At 39.8% G+C, this 16,840-nt stretch overlaps 1 protein-coding gene across 5 annotated transcripts in view; it reads right to left on the bottom strand.

Annotated features, from left to right (window-relative positions):
* The window catches only part of CAMKK1 (calcium/calmodulin dependent protein kinase kinase 1), a 178,156-nt gene that overhangs the window by 56,320 nt on the left and 104,996 nt on the right, over nucleotides 1-16,840 (bottom strand). For all 5 annotated transcript variants that reach the window (XM_075264891.1, XM_075264894.1, XM_075264895.1 and 2 more), the window contains exons 5-8: nucleotides 7,059-7,110; nucleotides 5,848-5,981; nucleotides 3,940-3,976; nucleotides 697-718 (exon numbers count right to left, since the gene is read on the bottom strand). In XM_075264891.1, the coding sequence (XP_075120992.1) occupies nucleotides 697-718; nucleotides 3,940-3,976; nucleotides 5,848-5,981; nucleotides 7,059-7,110 (245 nt within the window). The remainder of the gene's footprint in view (nucleotides 1-696; nucleotides 719-3,939; nucleotides 3,977-5,847; nucleotides 5,982-7,058; nucleotides 7,111-16,840) is intronic.

Below are 16,840 nucleotides of genomic sequence, written 5' to 3'. Positions count from 1 at the left end.
TATATTTTTGAACCCCAGGGGGTCTGATCACTAATGCAATGCATTACAATGCTAGCTCCACAGGAAAATGGCAGCGCCCATGCACCTCCGGTAAAATGGCGCTTCGGTCAGATTTGATTGAGGCACCCGGGGGTTTAATACCTGCTATCAGTGCGGGCACTGATCGCGGGCATTAGAGCTGGGTTTCTGCTGTATAAAACAGCAGACACCAGGCAGCTATGGCAGCAGCCCAGCTCCCGAGTGGCACCCACCATACTAGTATGGCTGATGTCAGTAAGGGGTTAAGATGCAATTTATACAAATATCATGGACTACAGTCAATAATAACGTCCAGTTATCAATGGCCAGTTATCCCAGTTATTTCTGGCCTGTAAGGCCCTTACAATAGGTCATCAATTTGTGATCAGTGGGGGAATGATACCTAGGATCCTCACAGAACAGCTGGTTTAAAAAGGGAATGGTGGGACCTCTTCACTGAATAATTAGCTCACTGTCGTACATTGCAGGAGGCTGGGCATGGTATCGCAGGTCAGCCCCATTCACTTGAATGGAACTTGTGAGGGTCACAGTCACATTGATGACTTATACTAAAGATAGGTCATGAATATGTGGAAAACCTATAGAACAATAGTTTAATACAAAAAATACAGTCTATCCACACAAATAATAGTACATAAATACACTGAAACTACATACCCTTTGCGTAGAAGGTCAAACACTAGAAAAAAAACAACAAAAAAAAAAACAAAATTAGAAAGAGTAACCAATAAAGTATTACTTAATCTGCTAACACATATAAACACATACAAAGTGAATAATGATGGACAGTAAAATAGAATGACTTGATAGGGTTCATACACCAATAATACCTGTTAGGTATCAAACGGTGTGGACGTTTTTGTGTAGTGAATTTTGGCGACCATACCCTTTATTAACATTATACTTTTGTAGTTTTGGTGTCAACAAGATCTATAATTGCTGCCCTTCAGTAGATACCTCCATTGGTTTACATCCAGGACATTATAATTGGTTCCCACCCTGGTAGGAGAGCTACAGCAGTATAATACAGTGAAGTATGACAGCAGACATAAATATTAGAATTTATAGTCTATTCTCCATCGGCAGATAGGCCTAGCCTAATTTTCTATTAAACTGACAACCTCCGAACTTTTTATATGCCCTTTAACTAGAGTCATAAAGTGGGAGCGCCAGACAGACTTGTATTAACATTAAATTTGGTTGACACTTCACTTACGCAAGAGCTCCATCTGCAATTCCTTACATATACAGCTGCCTATTAGGAGCCCATACAATAAGCAGTTTCCACATATTCATCCACTACAATCATAACTTTTGACATTTATGCTATAATGTTTATGTTATTATATTGTATTTAGCACGAATCTTCTCATGTGCTGATGTAGGGGAAAGTGGAGTAACACTACTACAGTTTTACATTCACACTGTAAACCTCAGCATAAAATAAGAACTGAAAAATGCCGCATAAGGTACAGTAGTCGCTTTAATTTTCAAAGGGGGACAACTTATTTTTTTCCCCTGATTCTCCGAGGACTCGCTTCTGAATTTAACATTTTTGCAACTGCACATATTAATGCAAGAGAAATGGTATTTTACAGAATGGACCCCAGAAGGCTTTGCAAGAAGTGTGACAGTGATAAACCTCTCTGTAAAAGGTCACGGTGACCTAAGCTGTATGCATAATAGAGAGAAATGCAGCAATGAATCAGAATGATTCACTAATGTTCACTGAGGACACAGTAAAAACGTTTAAAGAACAGTACAATTTACCTAAAGTCGGACATTTTCTAGCATAGGCAATCACTTGTTTTACTTGTACTCGCACTGTACAATTGGTTCAAGTGACAGTTTAGACTTACAAGCATGGCCAACATTTGGGAATGGCAAAATGAACAATTTCCCAGGGCCCCATCACCCAGGAGGGCCCCCAGCTGACCAAGGTAATAGAATTTTCATCTGGTATCAAGTCACATAAAGTGAATGATCAATTTGCCTGCAAAGCTCTGCTGACTTGATAACAGCGATGCAATGAAAAGTATATTGAACCTCCCTTCCTGAAGAGAGCGATATTTGGCAGGCCCTATTTAGCAGTCTTTGATATTTGCAAAAGGGGTACAGCAACAGGATGCTCTACCAATATCCCTTGCAGTAGTCTTGCCAGCCTGGACAACCTTGGGGGTAAGCGACTGTATATGAGTGTATATATGTATGAATGTGTGTATATATCCACATATTTCAATTTCATATTATTTACAAATTAAAGGGACTCTATCATTGGGGATTCAGTTTTTTAAGTACCGTATATACTTGAGTATAGCCGACCCGAATATAAGCCGAGACCCCTAATTTTACTACAAAAAATGGGAAAACTTATTGACTCTAGTATAAGCCTAGGGGGGAAATGCAGCAGCTACTGGAAAATTAAAAAAAAATTAAAATTGGCAGAGTTTTTGGATGCAGTAGATGCTGGGTGCTGGGGAAGGGGAGGGGGTGTTTTGGTTGTCTATCTGCCCTTTCCCTGAGCTTGAGGACTGAGGTTTTTTCCCCCACTTGGAATTCAGCCTGGCTGAATATAGAGTATCTGCAGTGCTCCTATTAACCCCTTCCCGACAGAACAGGAGCACTGCAGATACCCTATATTCAGTAGATCGGGCACTTTCAGATACAGAGATACCTAATGTGTATGTATTTCACAGTAATTTTCTAATTTTATATGTATTCTAGGGAAAGGAGTGATTCAAAACTAATTTTTTTTTATTTTTTTTAAATTTTTTAACGCTTTTTTTTTTGTTTCACTATTTTATGGGAAATACTATACATTACTATTGTGGCTGGTCATACACTCCACCCCCCTCCCCCCCCCCAAAAAAAAAAAAAAAAAAAAAAATTTTTTTGGTTTTTTTTGTTGTTGCTTGACTCGAGTATAAGCCAAGGGGGGCTTTTTCAGCACAAAAACTGTGCTGAAAAACTCAGCTTATACTCGAGTATATACAGTAAACACATGTTGGAATAGCCTTTAGAAAGGGTATTCTAGCCCTACCTCCCTTTCTCTGCTCCTCACAGCGGTTTTCGAAATATATCATTTTTGGCAAATATGTAAATGAAGCACAGGGAGCACCACAGCGTCATACCATTGTGGCCGAGCACCACAGTGTTACACGTTTGATGCCGCCTCCTGGGCTGTTCGTTCATGCAAATCAGGTCATCCTTTTCACTGCCTAGCAGTCGCCTCTGTCTTCAGTGGGATTCAAATCCTGTGCATCCACTGGCCATCCTTATTATGTTCTTACAGGATTGAACAGCGCATGTGTGGGATTTGGATCCCACTGAAGACAGAAGTGGCTGCTAGGTAGTGAAGAGGATGAGCTAATCTGCATAAAGGAACGGCTCAGGAGGCAATATCTAAAGGCTATTCCAACATAAGTTTACATAAATTGAATCCCCAATAATGGACTTCCTTTAAGTTTGTATCACATAAATTTGAAAAATACATGTCCATCAAATTCAAGGAGATCAAGAGGAAGGAACAACTGTATTAGAGTTAACCCAAACTTTTGCATTTGCTACAGAATAATATCTCATCACAGAAGACAGCAAAAAACAATGAAAAGTCACTGAAAAATGTTTTATTAAGTGGTTATATTAAACGCCTTTATAGGGTATAAAAATTAAATTTCTGATCAAACAAGAAGAAGAAGTGTGTTAGATCTCCTGGATCAATTTACAATCACCTCTCTTATTTATTATATCTATATATCATTGTTGTCCTTTTTTCCCACACTGTGCCATCATTTTTGCCATTACTAGACCATGTTATTTGGTATTCCATAGTTCCAGTTTCCTGTCCAGGGAATTCATAATATGATATGATATGTTTAATAAAACAAAGAACATCCTTACCCATATAAAGATTATCTTCTGCTGGATCATCCAACACCTGTTAATTAAATAGTAATACAGAGTAATTATACTATTTTATTATTTTTAGAAAATTAGGTTATAAAAGGAATTTTCTTGTCCAATTAATATAACATTAACAAAGACTGATTCCAGTGTGTAGATAATTTAGGGATTGGCCTTTATTAATCCCTACCTACAGGACTGGGGATAACATGCTGACTCATGTTTTGACCTCTAAGACCCCAACCAGTTACAAGAATGAGGGTCCCATTCCTCATCCCAATGAAGTGGCATGTCAAGCATGTGGACTACTGCTCTATTCATTCTCTTAGGGTCTGTCGGAGATAGCTGAGTACAGCAATCCGTATGTTATTACCTATCATGTGGGCCAGACCCTTTATGAGCATGAGGAGTCAGAAAAATAAATATAGAGTTGTCATTCATTCTGTTCCTTCTAGAGCAGGGGTAGGGAACGTACGGCTCTCCAGCTGTTGCAAAACTACAACTCCCAGCATGCATACTGGCTCTGCTGTTCTGGGAACTCCCATGGAAGTGAATGGAGCATGCTGGGAATAGTTTGTCGTTTCACAGCAGCTGGAGAGCCAAAGGTTCCCTACCCCTGTTCTAGAGAATAAAACCCTGAACCATGGTCATGTGATTTATGGCCCATGGTCATGTGATGAGCACACAGGTGCCGCTTGTTATAGTCACAGCACAGTATCAGACATCTGCCTGGGAATCAGCTGTGCACCTGTGTTCTCATCACATGACCATGGTCAGGCTTTTATCCTCTAGAAGTAAGGGAGCGTTCACACTACCGTCTGACAGCTAGTGTCCGATGCTAATGTCCGCGCAAAATCTTGCGCGGACATTAGCATCAGACACTAGCTGTGTCCGTTAGATTTTGCATTGATATAAATGGACATCGGGTGCATTCTTTTACTGTCCATGGGTGTCCTTAACAGTCCGTTCACAAAGATGTCCGATTTTTCAAGCGGACAGCAAAAACTGCTTGAAAAATCGGACATCTTTGTAAACGGACAGTTAAAGGGATTCTACCATTAAAACTTTTTTTTTGTGGATAAGACGTCGGAATAGCCTTTAGAAAGGCTATTCGTCTCTTACCTTTAGACGTAGTCTCAGCCACGCCGTTCCTCAGAAATACTGTTTTTACCAGTATGTAAATGAGTTCTCTTGCAGCAATGGGGGCGGGCCCCAACGCTCAAACAGTGATGAGGGCGTCCCCACCGCTGCCAGAGAAGTGTCTCCAAGCGCCGCCTCCCTCTTCGTCCGCTGTGTCATGTTCAATGTCTTCTTCCGACGTAGGCTCGTAACCTAGCAGAGCAGAGCAGACTGCGCAGGCCCACAGGCCACAGGAAAATGTTCGCTAACAATACTGTGCAAGCGGCCATTTTCCTGTGACCTGTGCGCCTGCACAGTCTGCTGTTCTCTGCTAGAAGTTACGAGCCTGCGCTGGAAGAAGATATTGAGGATGACGCAGTGGACGAAGAAGAAGGCGGCGCTTGGACAGTTAAAGAATGCACCCGATGTCCATTTAAATCAATGCAAAATGTAACGGACACAGCTAGTGTCCGATGCTAATGTCCGCGCATTAGCATCAGACACTAGCTGTTGGACACCAACGGTAGTGTGAACGCTCCCTAACAGAATGAATGACAGCAAGCCGAAATCTAGAAAACCGTGAGGAATTGATACAGAAAGTATACTGGAAAATTGTATATCTTTTTATTGTACATTTGTTTGTCAATTTTGGTCTGAAAGTGGCCAACCCCTTTAAGTGCTTACATTGCTGGTCATACATACTAACATCCTAACAGTAGAAGCTTTCAAGTTGGATGAAGGCAAAAAGTTGAACAATGTTCAAATGAATGATCTCTTTCTACTTACCTCAACTAATCTGACAATATTAATATGGTCCAACTTTTTCAAAATTGCTATCTCTTGATAAACCCTATCCAGTGGAGCCATTGGCTTTGCTTGATCTCCTGATGCAGTTTTTGATCCTCTAGGGGGTGGTCGACCTATTAAGAAAAGGATACAAAAAAAAATTACATTTTCAGTATAGACAAGATGATGATGGTCTATACCAGGGGTAGGGAACCTTTGGCTCTCCAGCTGCTTGTGAAACTACAACTCCCAGCATGCTCCATTCACTTGCATGGGAGTTCCCAGAACAGCAGAGCCAATATGCATGCTGGGAGTTGTAGTTTTGCAACAGCTGGAGAGCCGTACGTTCCCTACCCCTGGTCTATACTAAGGATAGGTCATCAACATCAGATTGGTGAGGGGTTATCACCTACAGTAGTTCTCACAATGTGACAAAGAATGGACCCTCACCAATCTGATATCAATGAGCAATAATTTTAGCCCAGAAGAACCTTTTAATGATACAACATACACTTTTGTATCTCATTTGGTGTTTCCATGTTTCCAGTTACTTCTATGAGAAGTATCAGAAAACCCAAGGAAAAATCATAATTTAGACTGAAAGCCTAGATGTTCTGTAAATCTACAAAATGTAACACATTCACTATTACACGCATTATTATTTTTTTTATTTTTTTTTAACCACTTAAATGCTAAAGTAAAGTAAATATAAAGTACTAGGCATGGATTCCCCAGCATGTGACCTCTACTCTTAAGTGTTCTATGCACTGATGTCTGGTTATGGAAGGCTATTGATGGACGTAGACCAAGCTTGTAGCAAGGCAGAATATTTGCACATTTACATATTTAGAACATCATGTGCATCCCGCTCATGCTATGACTTATCTAAAATACAAAGCATCAGGATAAGGTGGCTTACCCCTAAGGCATATGTATAAACCTGTGGATGTCTCAGCTACAGTGAAAACACAAGCCTATCCTTTTTCTGCTGCACTTTATTCTTAGCTCAGAGATAACAATCAGCTTATGGCTGTGGTCTACATGGAATTGATCTGCAAAACTCACAAAAATAGAAGCAACAATTCCAGATTGCAAAATAAACTGTAGTAGTCCTATTATTGAACTAAAGAAATAAAATTAATTCTTTTGGATATATACCAAGGCATTTATGATAACTTATGTAATACTTTTACAGTAAGTAAAATACATACGTGGGAAACCATATTGCTTCAACAATCTCTTCTTCGAGAGCACTTTCATAGCCTACGAAAAATAAAACACTGTTAAATCATAAATATATCTTGAAGGTACTGTATAATACATTCCACTCTCCTTCATTTACTATCTTGCAAATGTAATTGATGGTTTGATAACTCTCAGAGTCATGACTTGACATGCCTAACTGGGTCCATTGGATGCAGTTATCTATGTAGTGGTGTCCATTACATATAGAAACCATGACTGATGTGAACAGAGTCTTATTAGGGTGCATGCACACTACGTAACGCCGGGCGTGTATGAGAGCCGTACACGCCGGCGTTACAGCAGGGCTGCCGAACACTTCCCATTCACTTCAATGGGAGCGCTCGTAAACGCCGCTGTTACGAGCGCTCCCATTGAAGTGAATGGGAAGTGTTCGGCAGTCTGCTGTAATGCCGGCGTGTACGGCTGTGATACACGCCCGGCGTTACTCAGTGTGAATGCACCCTTACACAGAATAATATATAATAGTGCTGATTTATAAAACATGGTAAAAGATCTTATGTATTGAAAGGAAGGTTTCCTTTGTATAGATAGCATGCCTACTTTTCCTTTTGCAACTTTTTTTTTTAATTTTCAAATGCATTTTCAGATATTTCTCAGCATAGCATAGTTTAACAAACAAGCATGGACAACCTCTTAATTTAATGGTATTAACAGCACTGAAAAAAGTTGCAGGCATATTTTTTTTATCCTATGATTGGTTAATGCTCAGCAGCTCCACCAATTATTGCCATGATTGTTCTTGCACAGTATATATATATATTATATAAATACATACACATACACAGTCATAGCTGAAATTTTTCAAGAAAATTAAATATTTCCTAGAGAAAAAAAGGCATATTGGACATAATTTTGCAAAACTTCAAAACCTTTTAGGCATCTTTTCAAATTGAGGGTAAATAAGTTTATTTCAAGCATATAATGCTCATTCCAACTCACTTGTAGCAAGTAACAGGTGTGGGCAATACAAAAATCACTCCTGAAATCAGATAAAAAAGAGAGAAGTTGACTCAATCTTTGCATTGTGTGTCTGTGTGTGCCACATTGAGCATGGAGAACAGAAAGAGGAGAAGAGAATTGTCTGAGGACTTGAGAATCAAAACGGTGGAAAAATCTCAACAATTTCAAGGTTACAAGTCCATTTCCAGAGATCTTGCTATTCCTTTGGGCATGGTGCACAAAATAATCAAGAAGATAACAGTCTATGGCACTGTAGATAATCTCCCTGTACGTGAACGGAAGGGAATGATTGATGAAACATTGCAACACAGGATAGTCCAGAATGTAGATAAACAGCCCCCATCAAGTTCCAAAGAAATTGAAGCTGTCCTACAGGCTCATTCAGTGTCTGTGCAAACTATCCGTCAACATTTGAATGAAATGAAGCTCTATGAGGAGACCCAAGAGGTTACTTATTCTATGTGCTGTACTTTTGTGTCACAGTTTTACAGGATAGTGAAAAAGTAAAAAGGGGGGGGGGAATTCTGTCTGCCGATTTATTATAGAGGGCGAGTGCACTAATTGGAGTCTTCCCTTATACTGTGTAAGTCCTGACTAGGACATGAAGTAGTGTCATTTATTCAGGGTGTCAAGTGGTATAGACCTGCGCTGACAATCTGACCAAGCAGGCTAATCGATGGGGTATGAAGTGGTGTATTGCTCAGACCTCTGGTGAGTGAGCTAAGTGAGCAATGAGTGCTCTACTGGGCAAGTGAAGTCTCCCTGTAGGCGCCAAAATAACAATCCAGATGGTGAGAGGATGTGACAAGATGAGTATCTGTATGTTAGAAAGTGCTGTGACTTTTAGAGCAAAGAGAATGGTTTTGAGATAGCAAGAGACCCCGGTTTGTCCACTTGTAGACTTTGTACAACCTTGGAATCAATAAAATGGTATAAAAAGCTGGACTGAGTTACAATAAAATGAGACATTTATACATACCATGAGACTGCGTGTATGTCCGAGTCTCCCGGGCTTGTGATTTATGTTCGTTTTATTACTTAGGATTTCACAGAAAGTATTCAGCAGCATTTGGTCCGCACATCAGATTGCTACAACACCATCAATTCAATCCAAATGGCTTTGAAAATATGACCCAACCTAACCTTTTCACAAGTCAAAAAAAGTGCAGTAATATATTTGTGATGGCAGACATCTGAGCAGATGTAAACCCGTCGCCGATATTGTATTTAGTAGGAGGTTTACAGAGAATTACAAAGTACTGTCAAATATACTAAACCGAAAACTAAATTCATAATGTATTTCAGATCACTAAAGGTCACAATTCCAATTAAAAAATAGGAGGAAAATCGGATTGTGTGATATACAGCCCCATTGAGACATGACAAGATAAAGAATGCTGGCTGGAAAATCAGCAACAGTAAATTACTTTTCTTTTAATGCAATACACGCCATCGTCTCCCCAAATTGCTTTGCAGCATAAATGTGTCATATGTCTGCACTAAACTCCTCTAAATGACAAAATACTTTATGCAAAAATATAAATGGAATAAAGATTTATTTGCTTTTGTCTACACAATCAAGTGGAATACATTTACACTGACAGTCTATTTTACACAACTTCTTATTCTTCTGCCCTGCTTGGCTTCTGGTTGTACGGTCCTTGGTTTATGTTTTATTTCTTTGGAGAAAAAACGTGTGAAAAATACACAATGGATTTAGCATGCTGAAAATAGAATACATGCAAAAACTATACTGTGCATCTATCCTTGGGGCAGCTAATACTAGTAAGAAGTATATTTACTGCTCGGATCAGTGTCGGACTGAGATGTTTAGGGCCCACTAGTAGAAGTGTTTCTAGGGGCCCGCTGCCAGGACCCCTGCATATCAGCTGTACCAAGACAGCGCAGCTACAGGTGCCATGCTGCTTGCACACCATATGATGTGGACCACCTAAACTCACTGCTACACTCTGTATGGCAAGTAAAAGAGGTCCTGGCTGTTGTACCCCTGAAGATGAAATATTGATGGCCTATACTAAGGACAGGCCAACAATATTAGAAAGATGGATAAATCCTTTAAAGAGGTTGGAAAATTAAATTGGAGTAACCAATGTGGCGAGCAGGAAGTGTAAAATAAGAAAAGTTAAAAAGCAAACTCACCTGTCCTTGGTGCTCTGGTATCCGCCGCCACTGTCTATTCAGTCTTGCACCAGCGCCTTCTTGCTGGCAGTCCTGCACCTCATGTTACCGCTAAGATCAATTAGGTACAGAATTTCCAAAAGTGAGTTGCCGCCATGAGACCGAACAGACACAGCTGAGGGACAGGTGAGTATGCTTTTTTTAGTTTTACCACCACAGGGATCGGTCCAATTTATAGACAACCTCTTTAAAGGGGTTGTCTGGGCCAACTTTTTTTTATGGCCATGTCACTGGTCCCTCCCTATCCCATACAGTGCCCTCTTCACTGGTCCCCCATACTGTATGGGGAATAGTGATGGGGCCATTATATTGTGTGGGGGCAGTAGTGGGGCAAACATCCTGTGGGTCAGATATTAAACTGTGTGGGGGCATATTAAAGGCTTAATTTTTTATGTCCTATCTTCAGCATCGACCATAAGTACCTGATCAGTAAGAGGCTGACACACGGTCCCATCAATTGTGCAGAACGACTTCTGGTGCCCATTCTGTACACAATACATGGCTGGAAACAGAACACTCCATCCGCTACAGATCAATATGCTAAGATACAGTGAATTTGACCAGCTAATATACAGTGGACAGAGCTTTGTGCTTCCGGCTCCGTATTGTGTACAGAACGGTTGTCGGTAGTGGCTCCGTACAACAGATTGGTCTGGGGGCTGGTGTCGCCTCCCTACTGATCAAGTATTTATGGCCTATCCTGAGGAGTCAGTAGTGGCGCAGGATAAATCATCAATAAGAGATCAGTGGTGGTCTGACATTTGGCACCCCGACTAATCAGCTGTTGGAAGGGGTCATGGCAGACATGCAAACAGTGATCTTTGGTTTGTTTATGAACCCCCTGCTTTGTAAAGTGCTGCAGAATATGTGTTGGTGCTATATAAATAACATTATTATTAGTTATATCTCATGGCCACTATGAAGTGAATGAGAAAATATAAACAGAGAAGGGGTCATGGAGAATGCACAAGCACTGTGGTCCCTTCAAAAAAGCTGATCAGGTGTCAGAACTGCACTGATATTTTTTATTGATGACCTATAAAACCCCTTTAATTAGGAGACACATGGGGGCATTATTAATAAGTGATACCATTTAACCCATTAGCAACTGTCATTTACATTTCCTACATTGGTCACTAATGGGCTTTATTCCAATACCCTGCTTTCAGCTCCGAGAGGAAGCTGAGATCATGGGGCAAGGACGGCAGTGTTTGGTCTCTGGACTCCATTATCCAGTGAATAACGGCATTCACTATACCGACAAGCTGCAAGGCCTCTTGCTGTATTTCTTATTTCCTCTCACCATGAATGATCGGTGAGAGGAGATAAACAAAGCAGCGATACAGGTCAGTGATACATATTGTCCCACTCCGTGACACATATTTACTGTAGAAAATAGGGCTTTATCTCTCTCCCCTCACTGTACTTGCTTTATGAGAAGAGAAATACTGAATACACACATATACACACACAATACATATCCTGTTACCCCAATCACACTCATCACTTTGTTTACCCCTTAATCACGCCAGATCATTCAACTGATCTGCAGACCTCGGTCGCAGAGTTAAGCATACATAATTTAATCTAAAGGAAAAAAAACCAAAACTATATTTTTAGTTAGGTTTTACTATAGTAAAAAAAAAAAAAAAAAAAGAAAACCAGACACCTCCTCTCAAACTAATAAAAAAAAAAAAAGCTTGAGTTTTCTGCTACTGTTACATAGCGCCGCGTAGACGCCGCGTTTGCGCCATTATTTTGTCACACGCTATGTGCCAAAATAAGCACAAACGCCAGCGTTACTCAGTGTGAATGCTGCCTTAAGGTAGCAGAAGCACTTGTAGAATCAAGAGCAGACATGGCAGTCCTTGGCCTGCTACTGTTACTGGCAGCTACTGTCACTGACAATTTGGTACCGCGCAATTGCTTTTTCACCCCATATATGCCAGTTTTTTTCTGAACAGTGCTTCAATCATAGCTAGTGAAGCACAAGACCTGGTATAAGAAGGTATCAATTGAACTTATACAGACTGCTACCTATAAAATGAGTCTAGAAAAAAACAATCCGGTCTGCCAGCAACTTGTATGGATGGAAAAATGTCCTTTTATTGGAAAAAGCAGTACACCACGAATCGGTCCACACTAGGACCTTTCTCAAGTGCACTTGAGAAAGGTCCTAGTGTGGACCAATACGTGGTGTACTGCTTTTTCCAATGAAAGGACATTTTTCCATCCACACAAGTTGCTGGCAGACCGGATTGTTTTTTCTATTGCAAACCCTTTTGCCTGGAGAGGGGTTTCTGCTGTACAATTTATGGGATGATCCCCAGATTTGCTGGTGCTTCTACAATTGTTTTTCTATAAAATGCTATAAATGTTATGTATATAAAAAGCCCAGGAAACATTGATCTTCCTACAATTTCAAGAGCATGTAATTCACAGGAGATGCGTAGGATAACAGATTAGCATTTTATTTGCCAAAGACTACTCCCAAAAATGGTGTCAGATCACAGCAAGCATGAAAGTAGGGGGCTTATCAGATATTATTGCCCTATTTTCCCATCACAACCTGGCCTTTGTGCTTATCCGTGTTTTGAGACCTACCACACAGTCCTTTCCTGCAATTACTTTTTTCTTTCTAACAGAGCTTGATTTTTCAAATATGTGTCTGATATGTGTCTGATATGTGTCACTTTATGCGGTATTAAATTTAGAACACTTTAACTTTACCAAAGTGATTTTCAGATCGTTTTTTTGAGACACATTCTACATTTTAGTCGATATGTTTTGCGTTAAATTCTGAAAAATTGTAAATTTGGTGGAAATTTGTAAAATTATGCTATTTAAAAAGTTTGAAATTATCTGCTTTTCATACAGATAGTTATACCACCCAAAGTAGTTCATAAACCTAATTTACCATCTCTCTACTTTATGTTGCCATCAAACTTTAACCATCCTTTAATTTTTTATGGACGGTATAAGGTTTAATAGTCAAACAGCATTTTTCAAGGGATTTCTTCAGTTCTGAAGGGGTTTTGAAAGACCTCTTTATTAGAAAACCCCATAAATCACTCCATTCTCAAAACTCCTTGAATAAGTCGGAACAGTATATACAAAGTATCTTAACCCTATAATCATTTAACAGGAATTAGAACAAAATGGAGGTGAAATTTACATGTTTCAATTTCTTTTACTAATATTTCCATTTAGCCCTAGAATTTACACATTCACAAGGGATTGAAGGAGAAAATGCATCACACGATTTGTTATGCAAGTTCACCTGACTACAATAGTACCCATCATGAATGTAAACGGATATATGGGCACACAGCAAGGGAAAGAGCACCAATGCGCTTTTGATAGGCAGAGTTTGCTGTGATCAGTTTCAGGCACCATGTCACAGTGGAAAGCCCCAGAAAGTGATCCCATTTTGGAAACTAGACAAACTCAAGGAATTTATCAAAGGGTGTATTTTGAGTAATCTGACCCTGCAGGTTTTTCAAGTGTTGCTTTAGTCTCATATTTTTCATCTTCACAAAGGGTTAAAGTAGAATAACCAACTAACATTTTTTTCCTGAACATGACAATACCTCATATGTGCTGGTACACTGATATATAGCATATGGCAGGGCTTGAAAAGGAAAGAGCGCTATCTGGCTTTTGAAGGACAGATTTTGCTGGAATAGTTTTCAGGCATCATGTCTCATTGCAAGAGCCCTGAAGTGCCAAATAGTGAAAATCTCAATATCAAGGGATATACTGAGTACTTTGACCTTACAGGTATTTCACAGAATTGGGCCATAGAAATGAAAAATTACTTTTTTTTCCCACTAAAATGTTGCATTAGGCCCAAATTTCTCATTTTCACAAAAGGTTAAAGGAGAAGATACCCCATATGTGGTTGCAAATTGCTGTATGGGTACTTGGTGCTATATTTCCTCTGTGGACTTTCTGCTTCAATTATAACTATAGGAAAACCACCCTATAGTTAGAATGATAAGGAAACTTGCCGTACAAACTGTAGTAAAATCTATGTGACAGCACTAAAGTACCTAAGACTTGCCGATACAGTTTTTATAGTGAGTGAGCAGCACACAGTGGTTACCCAAATCCATCTTTTTAGACGGATTAGTTAATGGATGTCTGTCAAAAAAAACCTGTCCATTTGTGTCTGTTTTTGCAAACGTGTTTTTTTTTCCTCTTCTTCATTCTGAGCATGTGCAGAGGGAAAAACGGATTACAAAATGGACACAAACAGATCACTATCCATTTCACTATGAATGAATGTGTTTATGACATGACCTAGTCAGATTTATATCCTCTGGCAGGGAAGAAACTGCAACAGAGCCTGTAACCTAGCGGAAATGACGCAAAACGTATACTGCAATTTGTTTCTTTTTATTCTAATACTTATGTTTATCACATAGCTCATTAAAAAACAAGGTGGTAATATGAACAACTCAACTTCTTAATAATTATTTTATCATATATTTATATTATTATTATATATTATATATCGGTCTTCTTTCAATGAAACACTGTATGTCAAATATGGTAGCCCCTGTATACTTTGATATAAAAGAAGTCTTCATCATACAGAAATAACAAAATCACACCAAAGAGTAGAGCTTGGAGATATTGGTGAATATAATACATTAAACAGTGGAAAAAAAATTAAATGAGCTGTCTAAGTTATATAATGTCCAAATGTTGGAAATTTTATTTCTTTAAAGCAAGAAGTTTGTTGACCCCTAGCTTTACAGCAGTCTAGTAAAGTATCTACACATTTTCCTACCGATTCCTAGTACTAACCATTTCTTCATAGGAAAACACTTCTACAAGCGCAAAATCCAATCTCCATCTCTTCTTCCAACAAAAGAATAACCACAAAAAGAAGCTGATTAAATTATGCCTGGCTGAATAATAGCATGGCGCTGGAGAATTGTTCATTCCAATCTGCATCTATTGCAATTCTCATTTCCACAATGAATATATAGCCATTGTAAACCTGAAGCACTGAACAAGGCAGCTATTGAAATGGCACAGAACTGAATTCTCTAAAATAGTCAGGGAAAGGCATAAAAAGAAAGAAAAAACAAAAAAACACACTAACCATCATACTATGGCTCATATAAAATTCACTAGTGTGAAGGGGTGTCAATTGATTTTGCTACTTTGTTACCCTTGTAACCTTTGGTCAATTCTTAAAGGCTTATTAAAAGGGATGTCTGCTCTGAAGGGTTCACCATCAATAATCACAGTGTGATTGCGGAGAACCTCACTTGTAGCCTGAGTTCCCGGGGCTCTGTATGGTAAAGGTTTTCCAAATATCAACTATTATTCTCAGACAGGTCTCGGTTGTGTGAATACAGCCTAAATAAATTACTAGATTCCAAAACAATTTTGAAGCATTCCCCATTTGTCCCATTGCAAAACCACATCATTCTATTTGTCTCACAACTGTAGAGTATGTGTCTATGTTGTAGAGGAGGTACAAGGACCATAAAATCATGTTGTAAAACATATTCACAGACATACATGTGACCTGTGTGTGTGAAAATAATATTTTACAAAGCAAAATGTTATGTGCTTTCATTTCCAAGGTCCTCAAGACATACCAAAACCTTACAGCAAATTTCCTAGTTCAGCGTTATTCACATGTCAGTGTTTTGCAACAGTGACTGTTCTGGCTCACAAATATGTAAATAAGGTCTAATACAGGGGTCCTTTTCACTTTACTCTTGCTAATACAGGGGTGCCCTATACGTCGATCGCGATCTACCGGTCGATCGCGAACGAAGTATAGGTCGATCGCGTGATGCAGCCAGAAGCGTTCATTGCAGGTGCGGTCTGCTGTGTGGGTGTGGCCTAGGCCGCAGCCCCGCCTAGTTTCCGTGTCAGACTGGAGAGCGGGGAGCGAGTCATGCCTCGCCACCGAGACACACAAGACAGAAGCGGCAGCAGCTCTGGGGGATGATACGCTCCCCGCTCTCCAGTCGGCCGCGGGCAGGAGCCTTCCATGCTGAAGGTCTGTGCTGTGGGCACCAGCATTACTGGCAGTGGTGTCGGCTCTGTGCTAGGTGCCTGGGCAGTGCCATGTGAGCTCTGAGCCAATCAGAATGTCTGCATCAAAACAGGCCACACCCCTTAGACTTGTTAAGCCCCGCCCATGCTTGTTAGACTAGTGGGCCCTGCCCACACAGCAGACCCAGGCCCCGCCCACACAATAGATCATTTTGAATTGGTCAATTTATAAGTAACTCAACCCCTGTACAAGTGTGAGCACCCCTGGTCTAATATATAGAAGCAAGCAAAAAAAACTGTTTGTATGTAAAGGTATATATGTTATGAATTTAAGGCGCCTCTGCAACCGTGCATAGTTTATTCAGACAGGCATTTCTAGACAATATTTTGTTTGAAGAAACAGAGACGGTCAAATTTTTTGATCTAACATCCATTAAAAATGGGCATTAATGTCCGTTTTTACATCTGTTTTCCATCAGTTTTGCATCCATTGTTCCATTTTTGATGGCCAGTTGTCATCAGTTTTGCGTCAGTTTGTAACCGT

The sequence above is a fragment of the Leptodactylus fuscus genome, chromosome 2 (genome assembly GCF_031893055.1).
Source record: "Leptodactylus fuscus isolate aLepFus1 chromosome 2, aLepFus1.hap2, whole genome shotgun sequence".
NCBI lineage: Eukaryota > Metazoa > Chordata > Amphibia > Anura > Leptodactylidae > Leptodactylus > Leptodactylus fuscus.
The sequence above is the reverse complement of the archived record's forward strand: the minus strand, read 5'-3'. Positions and strand labels throughout refer to the sequence as shown.